The 25,455-nt window shown below is 30.4% G+C and overlaps 2 protein-coding genes across 4 annotated transcripts in view; one reads left to right on the top strand and one right to left on the bottom strand.

Moving 5' to 3' along the window:
• LOC115891648 (protein artichoke) overlaps positions 1-23,119 on the bottom strand; it is a 296,926-nt gene extending 273,807 nt beyond the window's left edge. For 2 of the 3 annotated variants that reach the window (XM_030912176.1, XM_030912186.1), the window contains exon 1: positions 22,906-23,119. The gene's annotated coding sequence lies outside the window, so the exon portion shown is untranslated. The remainder of the gene's footprint in view (positions 1-22,905) is intronic. The other variant, XM_030912203.1, reaches the window with a different exon arrangement.
• LOC115891683 lies at positions 20,842-24,961 on the top strand. Its single transcript, XM_030912228.1, has 3 exons — positions 20,842-21,030; positions 21,471-21,648; positions 24,361-24,961. Exons 1-3 carry the CDS (start codon positions 20,973-20,975, stop codon positions 24,914-24,916), a joined length of 792 nt encoding a protein of 263 aa, XP_030768088.1. The 5' UTR covers positions 20,842-20,972; the 3' UTR covers positions 24,917-24,961.
• The last annotated feature ends 494 nt before the right edge of the window (positions 24,962-25,455 follow it).

Genomic DNA, 25,455 nt, shown 5'->3' with positions numbered 1-25,455 from the left:
ACCTACTGGACGACCACCTAAACGTTGGCAAGACAGTTGGCAGTCAACCTCGCAAGAGTTGCTTAGACGAGGAGGAAACCGGAACTAAACAGGCGATACGCCTTCTAAAAGAAGAAGAAGAATGTTCAGTTTCATTTAATGATGCCATTCTGCCGAAACTGTGATACTGTTGTAATGGGTTTTAAATGCCTATGAGCTACTAGTAAATTTAAGTATACAGGGTCGATCATAAACTTGTGGCACATCAAAGTTTATTTTTTTTTCAATGAAACCCCCTGAATATTATTGCCTATTTCAATTCTTCCTTCAAATTTAAGCAATAATCGTAATACACAATGTAACTATTTTAGAACAAGCACATTTTTTTATGAAAAATGCACTTTTCTCAAAACGCCAATAATAAAAAAGAGTTTCCTCTTGTGAAGATAATCCGGGGACATACTGTAGAGCATTTTACAGTTTTACCACTCCAAAGCACTCATAATTTTAATGATTTGTGAATTATACAATTTAAAACAAAAGGTACTTTACCTTTTAACAGAATTTCTTTAAAACTTATTTTTCACTTGGTTATAAAATGAATGCCTCATTCATAACCAAACCAAAAAAAAAAGAAAAACAATAAGGTAAAAATAGCTGTATCGTAATATATGGCCTGTATTCAGCTTTAGGTTATATATTTTTTATACAAAATGAAAAACCTTTTAATGGAATAAATAAGATTGAAATATTTTCATATTAAGAGCCAAAACAACCCCTTTCGAAGCATTATAAAAAATATTTTTTTATATAACATTACACTCCAAGTAAAAATTGCGATTTATTCCAAAAATATCCCTGAATTTAACGTTTTTTTTTCTAAACTACTCAATAATTGATTTTTATCATTTTTTATAATAATTTTTATTATTAATAATCGCATTTTACTATACTTAATACACTAATAGTACCTATATTGTTTTATTAGGAGTAAAAATGACACTTCTTGTGACGACACATTTTTACTCGGAATAGAACAAGCTATTTTTTTTTCAAAAGCCACAAATAATTTTTAAACAATTTCAAAAGTTTCAAATAATATGAAAAGATTTAAATGTAATACCTTGTAAGTCATTATACATCGAGAAAATGTGGTTTGCCTCGTTAAATTTGACACTTTATGTCGTACTTCTTCTTACTTCTTCGTACTTTTATGCCTAGGTGTTAAACTGACTTTTATATTGTCAATCACATAGCAAAAACTAATACTTTTGCGACGTTTGAAAAAAAAACTATTTACAACATTCTACTGATTCAATCAAAATGTTAATGATGAATAAATAAGTACAAAATAAAGAAAAGTTATAATAATGATACAAATTTTAAGAATTACACACTGTATTTATTACTGTTTTTTTTTACAAGTGTCAAACTTGTAAGCCCACCTCATAAAAACTCCAAAAATATACATTCATCTTCTCTCCTCACTTTTAATAAAGTTTTTTTTGCCTCTTCGAAACCTCTCAAACCCAAAAGACAGAATTTATAGATATCGGAAATATAAATAATAAAAAAACACCGAATCCAGGTGAAAATTTGAAATTTAAAACTCGGTGAGAAGCTTTATCTGTGACGTCACGGTAAATAATAACCCATTAAAATACATAATGTATTAACACAGGCCGTCGGAACTGGGAAGAAGAAGAATCGCCGAGAAAAAGAAGAAGAACCAACAAAAAAAGGAATAAAAGAAAGAGACACAAAGCTTGGAGAGTTTAGAGCATAATGATATTAAATAGATCTGCTATAGTGTAACATCACAGGTTTGTTCAACAAACATCCTGTATATTTTACGAGAATCAGATGCACAATTTAATTGTCTATCAAATTATATTATACCATTTTTTACCTATCTCTTTAAGTTTCCGTAGAAAATGCATTTTCTTGTAATTTAGAACTTATTTATATTATATATACCCATGGACTATTGACATTTTAGATTATTTTTAAAGATGTACCAAATTTTTAAAGAGTACAGATACTAATATTGTCGATATAGTTTGTTTATTTCATTAAAAAATAAAAATAAAACTGTTTAAATATTTGTTAAAGAGGACCAATTAATATGATTCCAGTATTCAAACTACATTAACTGACTGTTTGCGTTGATTAATAATAATTGCTCCAAATACTAAAAAACTGAATTTTGTATGGGCATTAGACAGTGTGATAAAAAGTAACACCTTAAAAATGATATTTCATTTTTTAATAAATGCTTCTTTATAACAACAAAGACTTTAATTTGATAACTTATTATTATATTGATTTCTGACTCAAAAATCCACATTTATTTATAATAATTTATTAACGAACACAATTAAGTATGTCATTAATTAGTATATGGGCGGAAATAATGGTGTTATATTTAATTATGGTATACTCTTTTATAAAGATTTAAATATTTTTCTTTTTGCATACAAATGGGCTAGTAATATTATCGTTTTGCTAAAAACGATAATATTACTAGTCTGTATATTTTGTACATTTGTTGCTTTAAAAACAATCTAAAATGTCAATATTCCATGGATATATTGATAAATGAGGTCTAAATTATAAGAAAATGCATTTTCTACGAAAACTTGAAGGGATAGGTAAAAAATGGTATAATACAATTTGATAGACAATTTAATTGTGCATCTGATTCTCCTAAAATATACGGGGCATTCCATTTAAATTAAACAAGTTATTGCCGTTTAAAGCTAGTAATTATTTAAAATAAATTTTTAGACACTCTGTATAAGGTAGTAAAGTTTTTATTATTGCAACACAATAACTGATCAATAAATAAACTTCATTAAATATTTAGTATTAAAAACATTGATACCCTTGGAGAAATGAAGCTTTAAAATTTTTACTGCAATTTCACAAAATTGAAAATATTTCAAAAACGGTAAGGTTTAAGTATAATAAACCTTAATCAAATTTACCTTTATTTTAATCGTAGAAACTAAAAATGTAATAATATACAGGGTGTTCCATTTAAAAAAATACAACTTTGATATTTTTTATTTATTTGGGACACTATGTAATATATTGTAAAAATATTTTTAAATTGTAACTCTAATAGTCCTTCAACGAACCCCAAACTTACAATTTGTAAAAATATCATCGTTTAGCCACAATACTCCGTGTCGTATGTGGTGAACAACCCTGTGTAAACCATTAAAATAATAATGAAATAATGCCAACAGATTTATCTACAAACTAATATCATAATCATAAAAATAGAATTACAAATTAAAAAGTTATGAAACATCAAACTTGGTCAAAATTTTACGGTGGCGGAATTTTATGCCGGGGAATTTATAACTACCTGTAGCGTGTCTAGAGGTGTTGTGAGGTCTAAGGTCTGGAGAAATATTCGGAAAGAAGTGGAGATTGGAAAATAAAATAATCCAGGCGGAAATAAGAACGCTATTAAATATTAATGTGGCCAGACAGAGGGCGCTACCGGCTGGTGGTATTTTCGAACTCAACGATACCACGAAATACGTGTTTGTGCATTAATTTCTTCTGTATATTTTCTAAGGTATTTACCGATGCTTCTTTAAAGTTTGCTATTTTTTGCAAAAATAAAGAAATAGAAGTTTCTAAAAATAATAAATTGAAATATTTTTCGAAAAATTTCTTAGTACTCGCAGTTTAAAAGAAAATTTCTACTTATTTACATAGGTATATACCAACAAAGATGCGATGCTTCTCTTAATGATGATACCTTCAATAAAAAGAAAATTAAAACGTTGAAACAAAATTTTAACCACTATACGGGGGTTGTCTTTTATATTTTGTATACAGGGTGCGTTTCGAAAGTAGCTCACCCCTATAACATTCTTATTTTTTCAGATGGAAATACGAGATTTGGTATGTTAGTATATGACATAAATTGGGATTGATTGACGTATTCGATTGTTTTCGGACACTTCCTGTTTCACCGGAAATAACTACAACTTTTGATTTTTAAATGGCATCCTCAATAACTGATCAATAAATAAACTTCAGTAAATATTTAGTATTAAAATCTTTGATACCCTTGAAGAATTTTGACTGCAATTTCACAAAATTGAAAATATTTCAAAAACGGTAAGGTTTAAGGGTAATAAACCTTTATCAAATTTACCTTTATTTTAATCGTAGAAACTAAAAATGTAATAATATACAGGGTGTTCCATTTAAAAAAATACAACTTTGATATTTTTTATTTATTTGGGACACTCTGTATCTTGTAAAAATATTTTAAATTGTAGCTCTAATAGTCCTTCAACGAACCCAAAACTTACAATTTGTAAAAATCTCATCGTTTAGCTACAATACTCCGTGTCGTATGTGGTAAACAACCTTGTAGAGTGTAGGCTGTGTTAAAAACACAAATTTTTAATCAAGGAGAAATAGATTTGATCGTCAATGATTTTCGTCTCTCGGCCGGGTAAAAGGTGATCAAATTGTATTTTTAATTATATCTAATTTTTTTCAAATGAAACGAGGGTGGCTCATTAGCATATTATATTTAGAAAAATAATTTTTTTACGATTAACTTGGTACCACATACTTAGGCTGTATCCGTTGCAAAACCAGGCGAACCAGACCGCTAAACTACGGAAAAAAACATCGGTTTGATACGGAACGGTTTGGTAAAATATTGGAAACGTCAAATGTTGACGTTTTCTAAATTTCAATACCTCTATTATAAAATTTATCTTTTATGCTTTTTTAATGTACCTACACTGCTTTTACGTTTGCTTCTTCTTTTCAACGGAGTTTAATACTGAAAAGTACTTTATTAATAAACTGTTAAACTCGTTAGACAGCTCAAGTGAAGATTTGCAGGTCCCATATTAAAACAGATCAATAATAAATAAACAAATCTAATCAATATTTATATTTTTATAGCTTACAAAGCATTCACGATTACTCGTTGTCTTGTTTTTCATGTTTTCTTTAAATGTTCCTGACTTTAAGAAACAATGGCCGCATAAAAAGTTTAAATGGTCCTAAAAAGTCATTCTATTTAGTTAACGAAATTTATTTACCTTTACTGCCTACCTCCATTGCTTTTGGATGTAAATACAAAATATTATAACAAATTTTAGAAATTAAATGAGAATTTCACTCGAACTTCCAATATTTGCTTCATTTCTGTCACATAAATGACATTGATTGATAAACAAAAAAAAGAATAAAAAAGTTATAGGGGTGAGACTTTTGAGACGCACTCGGTATAATGATTTGTACAATTAATTATAAATCAACGTCATTGATATCTAGAATATATTTATTAACAAAAAAAATCACTCTGTATATTCTTTTAACCTATTTTCGGTTTGATCTCGACAAAAGAAACAAAAAAAATATTTTCAGAGAAAAAAACATAAACAAAATAAAACTAATTGCGTTAAAACCCAAACAAACTTCGCCTTTTCGAGATATTTAGTTTAATTTGGCCGACAATATATCATCGGTAATGTAAACATCTCGTTCCGATACCCGGTATCGGGAAAAAGAAAATGGAAAAACTCTAAATAAAACGGCACTAGTCCCGTAAATCGTCGGAAAATCAAACAATCGCGGAAAAAAGAAGGAAATTACAACGATAAAGTCGCGCGCTGTGTATATTTGTTCTGAGCTTATCGCACCGCTAACGATACGAAACGATACGAAACATATTTTTGAGTATTTTTCTGTTTAACTAGGTCAACTAATAACAAAGGAACCGGTGAAATGCTCTAAAAGTAACGCGGAAGACATTTTTTTTGGTATTTCGTTTGATTTTTTGATTGTTTTTATATTGTTTCGTCCAGTTGGTGTCCGAAGTATCACTTATTGAAAACAGATTCCAGATATGGCAAATGAAAGATTTGTTTATTAACCTTCTGTATTGTGTTTTATAGATAAAATACTAAAATGTTTACCCATTTTTTTTCGTTGCTTGTAATTTTTTATTTTAATAATTTTAGTAAATTCTTAATTACTTCCTTCTTAATTTTTTGATTTTTTTAATTCTTTTTCTAAGTAAATTTATTGAAGTAAATAAATGTAATGCATATTTATTATTGATTAATACAATTTTTAGTAATATGTTTCTTCATTTTTAGAAAAAATCATCATTAATTATTTTTGAATTTGGCTATAAAAATAAAAATAAAATTGAAAAAACAGATTTTTTTGAAAATCTCGAAAACCGTTTGAGTTAAAGAGCTAAACATTTAGGTGAATTATTTTGGGGAGTGGGGCAGATTTCCCATATTAATCCGGCTATGCCCTTTTAAATGCAATAAAGTTTGTGAATTCGCTAATATCTACCTTTTTGTTCAGGCAAATCATGGTGCGGAGCATCGAATATTTATTCCACAGAGTTGACGGCTTTAGGGCTCGAACACACTGACGACCAGGTCAGGCCGCAGCTAAAACCATTAAATCAAATGATATAGCGCACACTAACGTCCTAGCCGTCCGATGGTCGTTGCGACCAGAAGACTGCACGGAAATATTATTATTTTCTGCCGCTTGTTGCCGGTTTTCTTCCAAATTAATAATTTTTCAGATGAAATCCCTCAAATTCTTCTTCTTCTTCTTCTTTTAGAAGGCGTATCGCCTATTTAGTTCCGGTTTCCTCCTCGTCTAAGCAACTCTTGCGAGGTTGACTGCCAACTGTCTTGCCAACGTTTAGGTGGTCGTCCAGTAGGTCTTCTGCCATAGGGTACGTTGTTGCGAATTATTATGGCCATTCTGTCGGGGCCCATTCTATTGACATGCTGGTTCCATTCTCTTCTTCTCTGCCTTATCCATCTGACAACGTCGTTTGTTTGGCACTTTTCTCTTATCTTATGTCTACATTTCTCTATCTGTCCCTCAATGTGTATCCAGTTATAATTCTTAAGGTCTTCATTTCAGTAGTTCGTAGGATTCTCTTTGTTACTGATGTTTCAGCCCTGGTTTCCGCACCATATGTCATCACTGGTCGTATGCAGGTTTTGTATATTCTTGACTTACATTCTGTACTCAAATGTTTGTTTTTCCATATGGGATATTTAAGATGTGTGGCAGCTGATATTGTGGCAGCTTTATTGGCTTGTTTCCTTACTTCTTCTTCCAGAAATCCTGAGCTTGTAATTTTGCATCCGAGGTATTCGAATGACATTATCTGATCAATAGTTTTGTTTTTTATTACCAATTTGCACCGTAGAGGCTCCTTTGTAATGGTCATGCATTTGGTCTTATTTGTGGAAATTTGCATGTTAAGTTTTTCTGCCTGTCTGTTAAAAGCTTGTAGCATTCTTTGGAGGTCGTCCTCTGACTCTGCAATAAATACTGCTTCATCGGCATAGCATAATATGTTTACTTTATGCATTCCCATTCGATATCCTAATCCAGTATTCTTGACGGTTTTTATTACTTGATCCATGATTGTGTTGAATAACAGAGGGCTGAGGCTGTCGCCTTGGCGAATACCAGTTGTAGTTCGAAGATGCTGCGTTAAGGTAAAGTTTGTTCTTATTTGAATTGTTGTGTTTGTGTTTAAGTCCTTGATAAGTTCTGTGAGTTCTTTCGAGACATTACTGCTTTCCAAGATGGTGATGATGTCTTTTCGTTGGACTCTATCAAAGGCCTTTGTTAAATCTATAAAACATAGATAGGCTGGAGAGTTATATTCTAAGGATTTTTCAACTAGTTGCCTGAGTATGAATAGTGCATCGGTAGTTGATCGGTTTCTTCGGAATCCTTGTTGTTCCTCGCTTATTGACACTATTGAGGAGATTTTGTCCGCAATGATCTTAGTCAGAAGTTTTAGCGAGGTGCTCAGTAATGTTATTCCTCTATAGTTTGCTGGGTCTGTTTTATCTCCCTTTTTAAAAATGGGTATTGTTATACTTTGTTTCCATTCTTCTCGTATTTTCTTATGTTGTAATATAATGTTAAACAGTTTTGTGTATTCCTCTATGATAGCCGTGCCTGCGTTTTTTATTTTTTTTTATTATTAAAAAAAATCAAAAAAAAATCAAATCCCTCAAATTCAAGGTACAATATTTTATTTTCTATAAGATATAGTGTTTTAGTGTAGTTTTTGCACATGTGCAGAAAATCCAAGGAAATAGTATACAGACTAGATCAAAGGTAAACTTAAATCTAATCATGCTAATCCCTTTTTTTATCAAGGGTCGATTCTAGTAAAAACTCAAAACATTTTTATATACCTTTGAGTTTCGATGTTAAAAAATAAAAAAAATAATATTTAAAGTTTTTCTACAACCACTTGTTTTTTTTTATTAAATTAGTTTTTTTAGTTGTATTGTAGTCATGTACAAGGAGGACAACTGTATTTTAAATATTATATTTAATTTAACGTTTTTCAAACAGGGTTCATTAGACTATATTTCTACTAGGTACATTATTTTGAAAAAAAAATTAAGAAAGTAACTTAAACATTCATAAAAATAGAAGTAATTACTGTTGTAGATTCTTCGTTATATTGTAAACATTGAAATAACTGGAAGCTAAACTTTCTACCTGCTTATATTTAGAGCCAGTGTCTGGCCATCTTTTTTTACGATGGCCCTAATATGTTTACTTCTAAAGTCGATAAAGGCGCCATATCAGTAGAAAAAAGAAACAGAATATCTCCCTTTTTGTCGGTCGCGCGTACGCAATGCTTTTTGTTTGTTGTGAATAGCAACTTCGCTTTTTAGTTAACTCGGATATTTTAACATTTCTGAAACAATATTTTCTAATTGGTAAAACGTAAAAAATCGTTAGATTTGACAACTCTGTTGAAACTGGTCGTTCATGTGGCCGCAGCTAAAAACGCAATACATCCTGCCAGCCGACGGCCAGGTCGTTGCGACCTGGTCGTCAGTGAGTTCGAGCCCTTAAGGTAGTGGATAACTTCAGGAAATAGGTTAGCAATACCTTTTCTGTGAAATTCTCAACATGTTTTTCTTTGACCCAGGTTTCAAAGTTGTATTCCAACGGTTATTTTCAACAGTTATTTTTCTGGCCTAATTATCGTAGTTTGACATGAATAGGCCCTAAAGCTCCAAATACCTTAAATTCTTTAGATACTAAAAAGAATAATACTACTAATTTGGTATTTTTGGTTCTAATTTGGTATTTTTTGGAAATAATTTGGTATTTTTGGTACTTTTTCCCAAAATTGGTATTTATTGTACACCATTTTTGGTAGCGGTTTGCCCCTCGCAAATTACCTACATATTCTTCCAAACAAATATCGTTCTTTAATATCAATTTAATTTTGTTTTGAAACAAACTTAGTTGGATCCTTTTTTCTTTCCCTAAAAACTTCCCAGCCATCCCTTTAGTCGTCAGAGTTGTTTATAAGTTTCTTGCATACGCTTACACATAACCTAAAGTGAAATTTATGACGAGGTAAGGGTATAGGGGCGAAGCCCAGAGAAATAAGTATACCTAGAGGACACTACATATCTAATTTTTTTATAGATATAACTGTTTTTATACTAGTTTTTTCCCTAGGTTTTTTTTCCTATTTTGATTAGGCTTTTTTCGTGTTTTGAATAAACGTTGTCTTGTAACCTTTTTTGCTTAAGTGATCTTTAGGTGATTCGGACAACGTAGTTACAACGTTGGATAATATAGAGTTTTCCGACGTCAGTTTCATGACCTATTCCAACGTTATGCAAACGTCGTCTGTTTTACTAATTCCAACGTTGTTTAGATTTCTTTATTCTTACGTTGGTAGGACGTCGAGTCACTACATTTTTGCAACTGTATTGAACCATAACCTTAAATCTTAAATTTTCACTTCATTGTTCTGTTCAGTCAGACAGTTCAGTGCTGTTTTTGTTTTTATAAAAAAAACTTAATTTAAATGGGACATAAGAAAGGTACATATAAAACTAAATTTAAATATACATCGACATATATTACCGATAGTTTATCCACTCCCTCCTTTATTTAGATTATAGAGGGCGGCACAAGCTAGACTCTAGAATGACTAAATTAGGCAATCTTGCGACTAGTATACTACCTGTTAAGGCCGAACTGCGACTTTATTAGTCCAGTATGCGACTACTCGAACTACTCCATCTTAATCTCCCAAACAACAAAGTGAAAGCCGCCATGTTGTTAAATAAGAAAATGTTTCGTTCCTAAAATAGCAATTCCTTTTTGAATACATTAACTTGAAATATTTGACCCTAAAAAACACGCGGCAACAATTTTTTCGACTGCGAATAAATTATTCTCATTTTACTAAAAAAAAATTCAAGAAAATTTTTAAAACTTCTTTAATTTTAAGGCCCATTAGTATTTTTCAAAGTAGAAACAATACATTTATCAATAAAGTTGTTTGCGTTTAACTTTTTTGCCTTGGGTAACGAGTTACAGAGTCGGTTAAAGTGTTTCAATAATTACGATCTTCAAACATCCTCCACACTTAAATACTTTTGTTTTGTTTTCCTTCACTGCCATCTGACATATGTCTCTAACTAAATCATAAAAATAATATTTTTACTATAATTATCCCAATTTAGGATAAAACGCGACTTAGGCCATATTAGTTTTGTATATCTGTGAATTAGGATTTTAAACAACGTTGCAGTTTGTACTAAATTAGGCTTCTAGCCCTTTCAACCCAAAAATGATTCTCCAAACTAGTGCAGACTAGGGTTGGCACGAGGTTGTGCCGATGTTGCGCCCCGACGTTTGGTCGCGTGACACCACGTTGTCCCGACGTCCAAATGCTGCTTGGGAATTGTAAATCTTAGTACGAATAAACACCCTAAAAGTACGAATAAGCAAGTGGTAGTAAAAACCAACCAACCCCACCAAATAACCACCTAAAGCCTAGTTCATGCACTTGCGAATTGCGATTTACGAATTGCGAAATGCGTTCGATTTTCGTTCTGATTGGCCACCTTCAAGGAAGACCTGAAATGCGACCAATCAGAACGCAAACAGAACGTATTTCGCAAATTCGTATAATGCAATTCGCAAGTGCATGAACTAGGCTTAACCAATGCATTAACACTCCCCAAATAACCAGGCTAACCAATGCATTAACACCCCCAAATCACCAGGCTAACCAATGCATTAACACCCTCCAAATAACCAGGCTAACCTAATTAATTAATGCTTTTGGTAAATCCTAGGTTTAGCGCGCTTATCCTAGGTTTTACCGTATCTCTATCCGATTTTACCAATGAGTTGCAAAACTAAAAAACGGATGGTAAATTTACTACAATAATCTGTGGCAAAAAATAACCCTCAATATTGTTATTCACACGCTACGAAACCTCTATGCTTACTTGTTTCTCTGTAAGGTTAGACGAAGGGCAGACTTATAGTTTGGAGTTATATTCGGCACCTTGGAAGCGTTTAAATCTCAATCAGCGTCGCTCTTAAGCGTGAATTATTAAACAAATACTGTTGTTGTTTGCTCTAGTGTCGTGTATTGTTAAAATATTCAGACTTTGGCATGATTATACCTGTGGGAGAAAGTTCAGAGAATGTTTTTTTCTCTGAAACTTTCAGTATTATGTAGGTATATATAATGTCTCATATAAAAATGTACATACACTACAGGGATTTTGTAGACCTGAGAGAGACACAAATACGATTTAATTAAAAAGGAGGAATTTAGTATGAGATGAATGAAAATATCTTAATCTTAATGCCCAAGGATATTTTTTCCTTGGTGGAAAAAATTGTGTTAAAAAACCACAGAGTAAATGGATAAAAAGACCCTTTTAGGCCATTATCTTTAAATCTGTAATGATGTGCGGATTTGTTGATCACCCCAAACGCATTTTGTTCGTCTTTTATACATCGATATCTTCATTTCTTGGATTACTTTTTATATTGGAATGGAGAGAAGGAAGACAGACAGACAGTTAATGGAGAATGTCAATAAAAGAACGAGAAAAAAAAATATTTGAAAAAAGGATTTGACAAAAATCGTTAAATTATTACCTTCCAACGTCTCGTTTTAATATGTTTGTTCATGCTTTAAACTGGCTACTGATCTAGAAAAAAATCAGTATACAGGGTGCATCAATATTCTGATAAAAAAATTAAAAAAGAGAATTAAATTAGTATTAATTTATTCTAAAGTTAAACTAACTCATGTTTATTTTATTTATTCCATATCTCATGTTTATTTTATTTATCCATTTTAAACTATTTGACTATATTGTAACTAAATTGCGAATTTTGCAGGCGCCTCCTGCTGATATACGCCCTTTTTTATTCCTGCATCTCATACCCTATTAAAGCCAATTACTATTCTAGCAGTAGCGGCGCACAAGGGAAATCAACCGGGTCGGCGCGGCGGCGAGGTGTATATATTAACGCCCTTTGAGATAGGGCGAAGACTTCAGCCCTATTGTATTCCAATCTCTTGGAGGAGTGTGAGGGGATGATGTGAGGGACGCAGGGAGGGATACACATGTTCAGCATACATCAGTAAAAATAAAATTTAAACATAAAAAACATGTATAGCGTACATTGTAGAGATTGTGCACAGAAAAAACAATAAGATATTTTCAACAATACAACTCTGTTTTTTTTCTCAGGAAAGATTTCGACAGACCATGACAGAAGAAAAGCAGATAACGTCCATATCAATCTATTTATTTATTTATTTTACTAAAAAGAGAGTCTCTAATATTTTTTAAGTTAACTATGGATGGGTTTAAATATAATCCGTCATGCGTTGTATTTTGTTCTTTTTAACCAGTTTTATTGGTTTATTTCAAAAATTACAGATCATGTATTTCAATTTTATTGGTTGGACGGAACGATAAACGACAAACGGACGCCCAAGCGTATGAACTCGCCTTTAGATTTTTGAGGCTTGTCAAAGTCTTGCCAAATTATAGGTTATAATTTTGTGTCAACTTATGTCAATTTCCCTGCGTTTTGGAAGATGATGCATTTTGATTCGTGTTATTACGTGTGTTTTGTGTCTTTTGAAGTCAAGTGGAGGAAAAATTTTAGACCCAGAGCTGTAGACCCAGAGCACAGTTTATAGTTAATACTCGGTGCCCAGGCAGAAAGTTTTATACACCAATAAAGTTATATATATATATATATATATATATATATATATATATATATATATATATATATATATATATATATATATATATATATATATATATATATATATATATATATATATATATATATATATATATATATATATATTGAACTCTACTATGTATATCTTTCTTGGAGTTCCATTCTTCAGATATAATACTTCCTAAATATTTATATTCGCTACACCTTTTAATTTCATGTATGTGTAGTTCAGGATCTTCAGTTTGTTCTTCTCCTACTTTCAGGTATTCGGTTTTTGTGAGGTTAATATTGAGTCCCCATCTGTCGTGTTCTTCTTCAAGTTTCCTGAACATATAGTCGGCAACCTCACAACTCCTGCAACAATAACTTGGTCGTCTGCAAAGAACAAGGTCGATAGACAGTGGTTGTCAATCTCTATTCCCATAGCTCTACTCTTTCTTCTCCAGTTTTTCAATGCCTCCTGGATATATATTTTAAATAAGGTAGGTGATAAACTGCACCCCTGTCTAAGTCCTTTAAATGTCAGGAAGGGTTCCGATAGGAACTTCCCCTGTCTGATCATACTTTTTGGATTTTTGTACATATTCCAGATTGCATTGATATATGTTTTACTCACATTTGTCTCAACCAAGATTTCAAATAATTCCTTCAAAGGCACCGTGTCATAGGCTTTCTCTAAATCTATAAATACCAGATGCGTGTCAAATTTCGAGCTCTCCTTTTTTCAATTATTTGTTGTGACACAAATATGTTGTCTGTACAAGAACGCCCAGCGCGGAAACCACCTTGTTCTTCTATTTCTTCAAAGCTCTCTTCTACTCTCTCTTTTAATATCCTGCCATACAACCTTCCCATTGAGCTTGTCAAACTAATGCCTCTGTAGTTGCTCCATCTTTTTTTGTCTCCTTTCTTAAAGATAGGGCTGATGTACGCCAGGTTCCAGTCTTCAGGAATGTTTTCGTTTTTTATCAGGCATCTGTTGAAGATATCAGCTAGTATTTCCAATAATATATCGGGTCCCTGCTTTATTAGCTCAATGAAAATGTTTCCCGGTCCCGCAGCTTTTCCATTTTTTCCAATAAAGTTACCATCAATAAAGTTTGTACATACACCATCTTAACCAAAAAAATAAAAAACCGATTTTAACCAAATTAGGCCATTAGTTTTTGGTGGGGGTGGGGGGTTGGTAAGGGGCTATGGGAGGGGGTTAAAAATTTTAAAAAATCATAACTCCAAAATTACAGTAGCTAGCGAAACGCGGTTTTCAATTTAAGATTAGGAATAATATTTGCAACAAAATTTGTAATAACATCAAAGTCAGTCAAAGTCACAGTTTTTGAGATAAAAAAAAATGGAAAATTTCCTTTACTTTGAAAGTAAAAGAACTGCCTACCAACTTTTTATTATCATATTTTAGTATGGGCGGCTATGCGTGCCTCCCGGCGCTAATTTTTTGGTTTATTTCCAAGTTTTTAATAAAAAGACCACTCAATGCTTTTTCTTTAAAAAAACAAACATATATCCAGGATTATACATCAATATTAAAACAGATATCTCCAGACAAATAGAGTACGTATAATATACATTATAATCAACCGAAACAAACAAAAACATCTAAAATTAGACCCTCCCTCGACAAAACAACACTTGTTTTCCTAACATCGCCGACCTTTTTGTCGGGGTAAGTATCAGAAAAAAACAAATATGGGAGGGAAAAAAGTTGGGATTTAGCTGGAGAGCGGTAGAACAAATCCATCGACATCGGATGAGGACGTGACATTGTTCCAGAAAAACCTCAGCCAATCCAGTTTAATGCCTCTATAAAATTCAGCCCAGAAACTGGTCTCTTTAGATGCATATTCATGCAGATCATATGCAGAACATGGGTGTGATTTAACGAAGACGAAATAAAAGGGTAAAGTAAACATAAAAGAAAATCAAAGATATTGTTATTATAATATTTATAATATAGCTATTTATGTAACTAGTACCTAAAATGATGTTTTTTAGGACGAATCATTACTGTTTGCGGACGAGGCGTTAGCCGAGTCCGAAATAGTAGATGAGTCCTAAAAAACATAATTTAGGTACGTGTTACATACACTATTTTTTGTCATACGCTTTTTACAGTTTTTTAGAACGCATATTTGCAAATTTTCCATATTTGAAATTATAATGTTTGAAAAAGTTGGCTTATAAATTCATATCTTAGTAACGAGTTTGTTTATTTCATCGCATTTTGACATGTCATTCGAAATTTGTCACAAAATCACACAAATTCATCAACAATTTTAAAATGTTCCAAAATCCCGAACATATTGCTAATAAGGCCAAAGAAATCGTGTTGGATTTACTTCCTGTGAAGTCTCGTGCCATTTACCAGAAAGAATATGATGTTTTTAATGAATGGAAAGACAAAAATGGCGTATTCGTTGTAAATGAAGATGTATTGCTAAATTATTTCCACGAAAAAGTAAGTACCTAGGTACCTATTTAAAAGAGGCTTTTAAATTAAAATATTCTTAAATTACAGTCACAAACATTCAAACCATCGTCAATTTGGTCGAAATATTCCATGCTGAGAGCAGTGTTAAGTGTTAAAGAAGATATTTATATTGACAAATTTCCAAAACTTATTGCTTTTTTTTTGAAGAGGAATTCGGTTGGTTACGAGCCTAAAAAGTCTAAGGTTTTGTCCATAAAAGAGATCGGTGATTTTTTGGCCACGGCTAGTGATGAAACTTATTTACTTACTAAGGTAAGTTTGCGATAATGATTTTTAAAATATATAGATGGTTTCTTATTCCATTGTATTTGATTTTTAGGTAGCTCTTGTCATTGGCCTTTGTGGAGCATGTAGAAGAGAAGAATTGTACTCTCTACGAGTGCAAGACATCATAGAAAAAGACAACAGCTGCCTTTTAGTTACCCTTGCGGATACAAAACTAATATCAAAAGAGTGTTTCCGGTGGTGAACGAAGGGAACGTTGTCAATCCAGTTGAGTTGTATAGAAAATATGCTTGTCTTAGGCCAAAAAATGTACCACATGATTATGTCTTGTTTGTGACTGTAATTTAAGAATATTTTAATTTAAAAGCCTCTTTTAAATAGGTACCTAGGTACTTACTTTAAACAAATAACTTAGCTTTTGATATTGTTAGTATTTAATAATTTAATTATAAATATATGTATAATTTTATGTGATTTTGTGACAAATTTCGAATGACAAAATAAAACAACCAAATAACGAATTTAGACATTTTAGTCCATAAAGGTTGCCATGACGACCTTTACGGCCTAGGCCGAAAAAGAAACATTTTACGGACTGAAATGAGTCCGTAAAATAGCTGTTTTTGGGAGCGTATGACAAAAATAATATTACGTACAGATTTTTCCCCATAGCAACTGTTAAAATTGTCTTATATATTACAAAAATAGTAGATTAAATGATACTTTAACAGCGAGGATAGGTTAAAAACTTTATTTCTTCTCGCGCGTTTTTTAATTGCCTCCATTTTTGAAAATTTTTGTATTCCTTTTCATAAATTATTCGGGATTTAAATGGAAGTAGTTTGGATATGGCGTTTGTCGCCTCAGCCTGAATATCTGCCGGTTATTTACTTATTTCGTTTTGAGCCATTTCTGTCTCCAATTCAATTAGCAATCGACACGAAAGAGAATTAAAAAATATTGACTCAAAACTGACAACTAAAGAGACAGCTTTATTTATTTGTCAAATTACATAAAAACCAACAACAACCCAGCACAATATTTTTTCTACTTGTAATAAATTCTTTGAAATAATAACTTCTGAATATTTTTTAAAAAGTAACTCGCTATGGAAAAAATTTTGTTTTATACATGCCGATAAAATTGCATTATCGTCTTCTATAAAAAATAACTATTAATTCACGATTTGCTCTAGTTCAAGGTCTTTTAAATATTAAGCACTTTTCGGACAATTCTCACTGTGCCCAATATGGGTGCTTTTAAGCACCCAAGTTGGTAAGCTTTGGGTTTAATTTCAATAATATTCCGTATTCTTTGTAAAATCTCTATGAAGAAGTCCATTGGCAGAGAGTACAAAAGGTAAAACCATGGCTTTATTGAGCTGGCATATTCTCTTTAGTTCATATGCAGTAAGACCTTGATACTTCTGTATTTTTTCTGTTGCAGTTTTTTGAAGATTCTGGTCTAATGGTAAGCCGGCTACGTCAATTATGAAGCATTCTTTCTTGTCCTTGTTTATCCAGAGTATATCGGGTTTATTATGTAACACTGTTTTATCTGTTAAAATAAGTTTATCCCAATATAGTTTAAGGTTGCTGTTTTCCATTACAGATTCTGGGGATTTTATTTATTCGTGTCAAAAGCGTTGCGTATAAAAAAATATATATATACAGGGTAGTTCACCACATACAACATGGAGTATTGTAGCTAAACGATTAGATTTTTGCAAATTATAAGTTTTGGGTTTGTTGAAGGACTATTAGAGCTACAATTTAAAAATATTTTTACAAGATACAGAGTGTCCCTAATAAATAAAAAATATCAAAGTTTTATTTTTTTAAATGGATAACCCTGTATATTATTACATTTTTACTTTCTACTATTAAAATAAAGGTAAATTTGATTAAGGTTTACCGCATTTTAATCTTACCATTTTTGAAATATTTAGGTTTTTGTCAAAATACAGTAATAATTTTAATGCTTCATTTCTCTAAGTGTATTTAAGTTTTTAAAACGAAATATTGTACTGTAAGTATTTCTATTTACTAAATTTTATGGTGCAATAATAAAAATTATACTACCTTATACAGAGTGTCTAAAAATTTATTTTAAATAATTACTAGCTTTAAACGGCAATAACTTGTTTAATTTAAATGGAACACCCTGTATATTTTATAAGAATCAAATGCACAATTTATTTGTCTATCAAATTGTATTGAACCATTTTTTACTTATCTCTTCAAGTTTTCGTAGAAAATGCATTTTCTTATAATTGAGACCTCATTTGTCAATATACCCATGGAATGTTGACATTTTAGATTATTTTTAATGATGTAACAAATTTTTAAAGATACAGATATTAATATTGCCGATATAGTTCGCTTATTTCATTAAAAAATAAAAAAAAACTGTTTAAATATTTGTTAAAAAGATTGTTCCTTTTTTTAACATGATTCCAGTATTCAATCTACATTAATTGACTATTTGCGTTGATTAATAATATAATAATTGCTCCAAACTAAAAAGCTGAATTTTTTATGTATATTAGACTGTGGTAAAAAGTGACACCTTAAAAATTTGATTTCATTTTTTGAAGAATGCTTATTTTTATTATTATATTAATTTCTCATTCAAATCCACATTCATTTAGAATCATTTATTAACTAACACAATTAAGTATGTAATTAATTAATATTAATATTTGGGCGAAAATAATGGTGGTATATTTAATTAATGGTATACTCTTTTATAAAGATTTAAATAGTTTTCTTTTTGTATACAAATGGGCTAGTAATATTATCGTTTTTAGCACCTGTACATTTTGTACATTCTTGCTTTAAAAACAATCTAAAATGTCAATATTCCATGGATATATTGATAAATGAGGTCTAAATTATAAGAAAATGCATTTTCTACGAAAACTTGAAGGGATAGGTAAAAATAGTATAATACAATTTGATAGACAATTAAATTGTGCATCTGATTATCCTAAAATATACAGGGTGTTCCATTTAAATTAAACAAGTTATGGCCGTTTAAAGCTAGAAATTATTTAAAACAATTTTTTAGACACGCTCTATGAGGTAGTATTATTTTTATTATTGCAACACAATAACTGATCGATAAATAAACTTCAGTAAATATTTAAAAGTAATAATAAATTCTCAAAAATAAAGAAGTTGTCTAAAAATGTGCTACAGTACGGATACAGTATATCTTTAATTTCCTTCTCCATCTGTGGTAAAAATACCTAGCCTCAGTTTTACATAAAACGTTAAATGCCGAACGCTTATTTTGCTACTTTTTTGGACTAGTGAAATTGACTCCTAAAAATATAAATTATTTTTCAATCTAAAAACCTAAAATCAAGTACTTTCAACTAAATTTTACAGAGATTTTATTATTAATATTGAAAACTACACGTTCCTCTCTCAATTAATAATTATCCAATAACGATGATTATTGCAAACCCCTAAATGGACTTTAATATAAACAACTTATCAAACTAAACCGATACGCATCTGTATTGTTTTGCGTAAAATAATACGAGGCCAGGAAATGATTTTGATTTAAATCTTGGCATTTGAACGGTTATTTTGGGGGATGTTAAATGTTAATAATAAATTTATTTTGTTTAAACGGGGAATATTCGTATACGCTTACGCCAAATAAATAATTATATTTATTGAATATAATGTTTCCGGGCTGAATTTAATAAATTAATTATGTGTGTTTTGCAATGGCGCAAAAATAAAATGTTATAAATAAATTTATTATGGACGAGGATGCTACTTGATACCTTGTTTTTTAAGGCTTGTTCTATTCCACGGTTTTTTATTTATCATTAAATAAATATTTGAATATATTGTATATACAGGGAATTGAAATGAAATTTGGTGAGCATATGTAGGTTAATTCAGAGCACTTTTTTAAAATATAGAGTTCTACAGGGTGTCCGCAAAAAAAGTTACATATCAAAGTTGTAATAATAAAAATAATAAATAATAAATAAAAATTAAAATATCTAGGAAAATCTTTGTCTGAGAGTTAGGCAACCTTAATAATATTTTGAAGATATATAAATTCCCCATTGAACACCGTAAAAATATACCGGGTGTTCCATTTAAAATAAAGGAGTAACTTGCTTTTAAAAGTGACTAATGTTCCATATTAATTTTGTCTCACCCTGTATAACTTTTCGGGTCAAATTTCAATTTGGTTTAACATACAATGGTTACTGTAATTGAATATCAGGCTATACAAGGTCAAGTAAAATTTAGGTAGCTGTTATCGAAATTTAAAATTTACTCTTCATTTTCACACAATGTGAAATATATCAAAATCCTTCGATTTTAGGTATATACTTCTTTAATAACTCACCTTTATTTTTTTCCTAGAATCCGAAAATCAATTAATATATAGGGTGTTCCATTAGAAAAAAACACAACTTTGATGTGTAACTTTTTTTGGGAACACCCTGTATAATTCTATATATTTTTATAAAATGCAATTTCAATTAATCTACATATGCTGTCAAAATTTAATTTCGATATAAACTACCGTTCTCCTTGGAGCTTCCGCGGCGTATGAGAGGCGCCACCCTGTATATTCTGTAAACTTTGGTCTAACTAATCCATTTGTTTACGCTATTTAGATTCATTTTTTATTAATAATTAATCTGGCTTATAAAAAAAATAAGATCTGTTATAAAACTATAACAAAAAAAACAGTTTAAAATACAGTTCAAAATAAAGTTAGAGATTACCACAGAAGATACTATTTTAAATTTATTTCTACATGTAATTCGTCTTTCCCGTGTAGCTTTTGCAAATTATTCCAAACCAATTAATTCTATAATACACAATACGCCACATCGAAAAATTTACGAATTCCAATTGCCATAGATTGCTTGTAATTGAAAACGAAATATTTTGATTTGCGCTCGCGTATGTATATTTCGCTATATGGGTCATACAGTTAGTTTAGTTTGTTTAAACAAATATTATTAACATTAACAGTCAGCGAAAATTCGCCAGCTACTTGTAAATAACACCGAATTAATTGGAAATTTTGACCGAGCGGAGTGGACAAATTGACGCCGTTTTTTTTCGCATACGGTTGACACACATAGACAGTAAATTACTCGAAAAAAATGAAGTACCCCGCTCATTTTTTAGTCTTTGCTCTGTTTTTCATTGTCATTTCATTGGGTGAGTTTAATTTTAATTTATTTTTCACTTAATTCTTTTTTTTAATAATTTTTACTTACCTATGTTTGTAAATAAGTATTTTTAAGTTAAAAAAATTATACAGGGTGTTTCAAAAACATAACATCTCTCGTGGTATCAACATAGGTCCGATTCTGCTTTGTTTCGTAGCTACAGGGTGTTAAAGTCGTAATAATCTTTCAATTTAAATATTTTATGATAATTTTGACCCTCAAAATTTTATTCGAATCGCTAAAAGTACTTGGAAGAAAATTATAATAAATCGAAAAAAAAATAAGACTTTAACACCCTGTAGCTACGAAACAAAGCAGAATTGGACCTATGTTGATATAAAAAATAAATCGTATTTTTACGTGAGGAATCTCTCTATGAAAGAAGGTACATGTTTTTTGAAACACCCTCTATAAAATTGATATTTCTAGATGGAAACCATGGATTTCCAAGATCCAAGAGAGAAACAGTGTCGGATATGGTTAAAAGAAAAAAACTGACTGGTAAGATCAGTTTCAAGCCTATATCGCTGCCTGAATTGACAAAACCCATAAAAATACCTTCCAGAATTCAGATAAAACCCAAAATGGCCGACAGCCATAACGACAGGTAAAGTGTATAAAAATTCGTAGAATCAACTATATAATACTAATGTATTCATCCACATATATGTCTCTGTATACTAATATCAAAAAATAGTATCGACAATTAAAAATATATCATCAAAATTGACACTCTGTACCTCAGTAACTTAGGAAAAATCTAAATTTAACTTTATAATATGTGGTAGAATTCTATACATACTGTTTTGGGACACTCTGTATAAATATATAGTAACTAAGTTCAAATGATACAAAACATATCCCTAAAAACCATCTAAAATAGAATTTTATACAAATATAATAATATTTTCATCCACAGATACACCTCTGTATACTAATATCAAGAAATAGTACAGAAAATAGAAAATATATCATTAAATATGACACCCTGTATATCAGTAGCTTTCAATTTTACGTATTTAAATAATAAAAAGAAAAAATCTATATTTAACTTTATAATATGTGGTAGAATTCTGTAAAAACCTGTTTGGAACATCCTATATAAAAATACAGCATATAAGTTGAGTTATAAAAATATACTTGATCCACCCTGTAGATCTACAGAAAATTGTTTTAAGATATGATAATTTCAAATAGGAAACTTAATATAGAGTTACACCCTGTATAAAAATATAGTATATAGTAAGTTCGACATACAAATATATTAAAAAATCTTACCAAATTTCTTTTTATCTTTAAAACTCTCCTGTATATTAAATTTTACCTACCTATATTTCTATCAAAACATACCTGCCACATAGAAAACTAATAAACTATTATTAATTTTGACACGCTGTATTTAAGTAAGTTTTAATTTTAATTACTAAAGTAATATAAGTAAAATAAATCCATATTTAACTTTATAGTATGTGATGAATTTTATCCATGCTTGTTTGGTACACCCTATATAAAAATAAAGTATCTATAATAAGTTCAAATGAACACAAAAGATATCTTCAAAAACCGTGTAAAAGAAAAATTTTAAAAAATATAAAAATATACCTAACATTCATCCCCAGCTAGGTATGTTCAAAACGCACTAATAATACATAATGCATCATTTATTTGTTTAATATTATTTTATTCCGGCATTTTTAAACACTGCGTTCGTGCAATTTCAAATTTAATTTTTCTATTAATTATGTATGCCCATCTCATACATAAATACATAGCACAAAAATATATGCCGTTTAGAAAGATTCAAAAACATTCTAAAAATCACTAAATTTTCATGCAAAACTACTAAAAACATGCAATTACTTACAAGAACATCCAGAAAAACACTTACGCACTTTGAAATCAGTCCAAGAACACGAGAAAACACTATATTTAAGTCCACCCGCTAAAAACACGTTTTAAAATTAATTTAACACAAAGTAAATGAAAAGATTCAACTTGTTGCTAAGAAGAACATGGCCGTTTGTTATCGTAGATAGTTTTTTGTTTCAGTTGTCTTGGTAACTGAGCCGTCCATGGCTAACTTTTCAAAATTTCGCGGCACGCGCTACGCGGCGCGATGTGCCAGCGGGGTGTGGAATTTGTATCTGCTCTGTGGTGGAGAGCGCTAAGGCCTGGTTTAGACTAAAGTTTCGTTAATTTTTAGGCTTGGTTTAGATCAATTAAATAGTTTATTATTGGAAATTATTGTTTTTAATGTATTTTTTAGGGTTTTGAGGGTGTTTTATGGAATAAATTGTAATAAATAATTGTAGAAATGCGTTTAAATAACTTTAATTGATTATTATAGACAAAAATTATTAATTTTTAAGCGTTTTTTTTAAAGTATAGTACCTAATGTCTTAAATTATTACAATATTTATGTTTTTTTTGTATAAAATATTATTTATTACACCTATAATATTGTTTAATATTATATATTTTCAGAAATACTTCTCAAAAAGTATATTTGTAATATTTTTAAGAGAAATATTTTTTGAAAAATATACTAGCAATAGCAGCACACGTTTTAAAACCATTTTCAAAGATATACAGGGTGTTTCAAATATATTTTTACACTACTTTATTTAATTTGCAGTTTTTTAAATGGATTTCAGTATAAATTTTTTATTTTTTTCGTAAAATTCACATTTAAAAATGGTATGTTGTTTTATTAAGAGTAAAAATGACACTTTATGTGGCGAGGCTGTCCGTTTGACATACAGGTGAGCCACAAAAAGTAATTTTTACTCCGAATAGAACATGCTATTTTTTTCAAACGCCACAAATAAGTTTTTAAACAATTTCAAAAGTTCCAAATAATATAAAAAGGTTTAAAAGTAATACCTTGTATGTAATTATAGATTGAGGAACTATGGTTACGCTCGTTGAATTTGACACTTTACGTCAGTTTGATAATACATTTTCGTACTTTTGTACTTAGGCGTTAAAGTGCTTTACTTTTATGCCTAGGCGTTAAAATGACTTTTTTATATTGTCAATCACGTGGTAAAAATTAATACTTTTGTGACATTTGAAAAAATATATATTTATATTACTATAATCTATACTGAGTGGTTAAAAATACGAGTTTATTTAGTTCATAGAGCAATGGATCTGTAAGATCGAAGTGATTAACCCCCCTCCCACTCATTCTAGTTCATAGAGCTAAAAATAGTAATTATAAATCAGGAAATTAGCATAGCGGATTATACAAGTATATAACACATAAAAATACATCTAGATTTGATAAAAAAAATAATAAAAAGTTTATTTTTTTTAGATTGAAGTTATTAGAAAACCGAATCAAAGATTTTAAATCAAAAATAGCTGTCAAACCACAACTCAAAGGAAGATCAGCCTTCGAAAAAGACGCCATATCGAAAAAACTCCAAATCAGAAAAAACGACTTAAAGAAAAAGATGTTGTTGAACAGAAACGCCTCAGAGAGGGTTGGATCTCCTGTCAAACTCCAGAACAGAATTGGATTGGATGAATTCAACGAGAAAAAGATAAAAAATAACGCTAATAGAAAAGAAGTAGATGATTTTAAAATAAAAACTTTGTCTCATGTTACTAAAGGAACTACTACAACTACTACTAAGGTTCCTATAGTTGTTTTGGGACCTTCTTCAACGACTTCTACTTCGAAGCCGGTAGATGTTTCTGTTAAAGTTTCTTCTAGTACTGAGTCAAGTGGTAGTAGTCCAAAACCCGAAAATTTGGCATCGACTTTTGAGAAAATTAAAGAAAAACAAAGAGATACTGTTTCGAAGATTCGTAGCAAACTGACAGCTGGTATTATCAAAAACAACGAGAAAGTTGATAATGTTTTGTAATTTTTTGTATTAATAAATGAAAAATAAAGTTTTTTTTTATGTAAATGTACTTTTATATGTCTTTTTTGTGTAGTGGTTCAGTAAAAATATTCAGCGTACTAGATGTTATGATATGAGTAATTATATTATTTTACTTTGATTTAAAAAGAATAATGACTAAAATCAACAACAAATACTTCTTACAAACTTAACGTCTAACAAACATTGAACAACTTAACGTCATCAAACTTATCAAATTTAAGTTTTATAATCCTCGTACTTCTTACTATTAATATATATTCTCCTTTATTTGTATTTGCTTTCTGTATTTGACCATTTCTACCGCTCCGTGCATATTTTATCAAGCCTCTTAAGTGTTCTATGGCGCCGTCTCACGGAAACTACGCCAACTAATAATTGATGTCTCTTTAAAGTTCCAAATCCCAAATTACTAGATTCCTTCCGAGGGCTTAATTACAAACTTCTGCCTCGAACTGTCTTTCAAGGAAGTGGACGTATCTATCCCGGAGGACTGCTCTCCCGAAGGATTCGTTGCTGCA

The sequence above is a fragment of the Sitophilus oryzae genome, unplaced genomic scaffold (genome assembly GCF_002938485.1).
Source record: "Sitophilus oryzae breed Bouriz unplaced genomic scaffold, Soryzae_2.0 scaffold_1007_pilon_pilon, whole genome shotgun sequence".
In the NCBI taxonomy this organism is placed as follows: Eukaryota; Metazoa; Arthropoda; class Insecta; order Coleoptera; family Curculionidae; genus Sitophilus; species Sitophilus oryzae.
The sequence above is the reverse complement of the archived record's forward strand: the minus strand, read 5'-3'. Positions and strand labels throughout refer to the sequence as shown.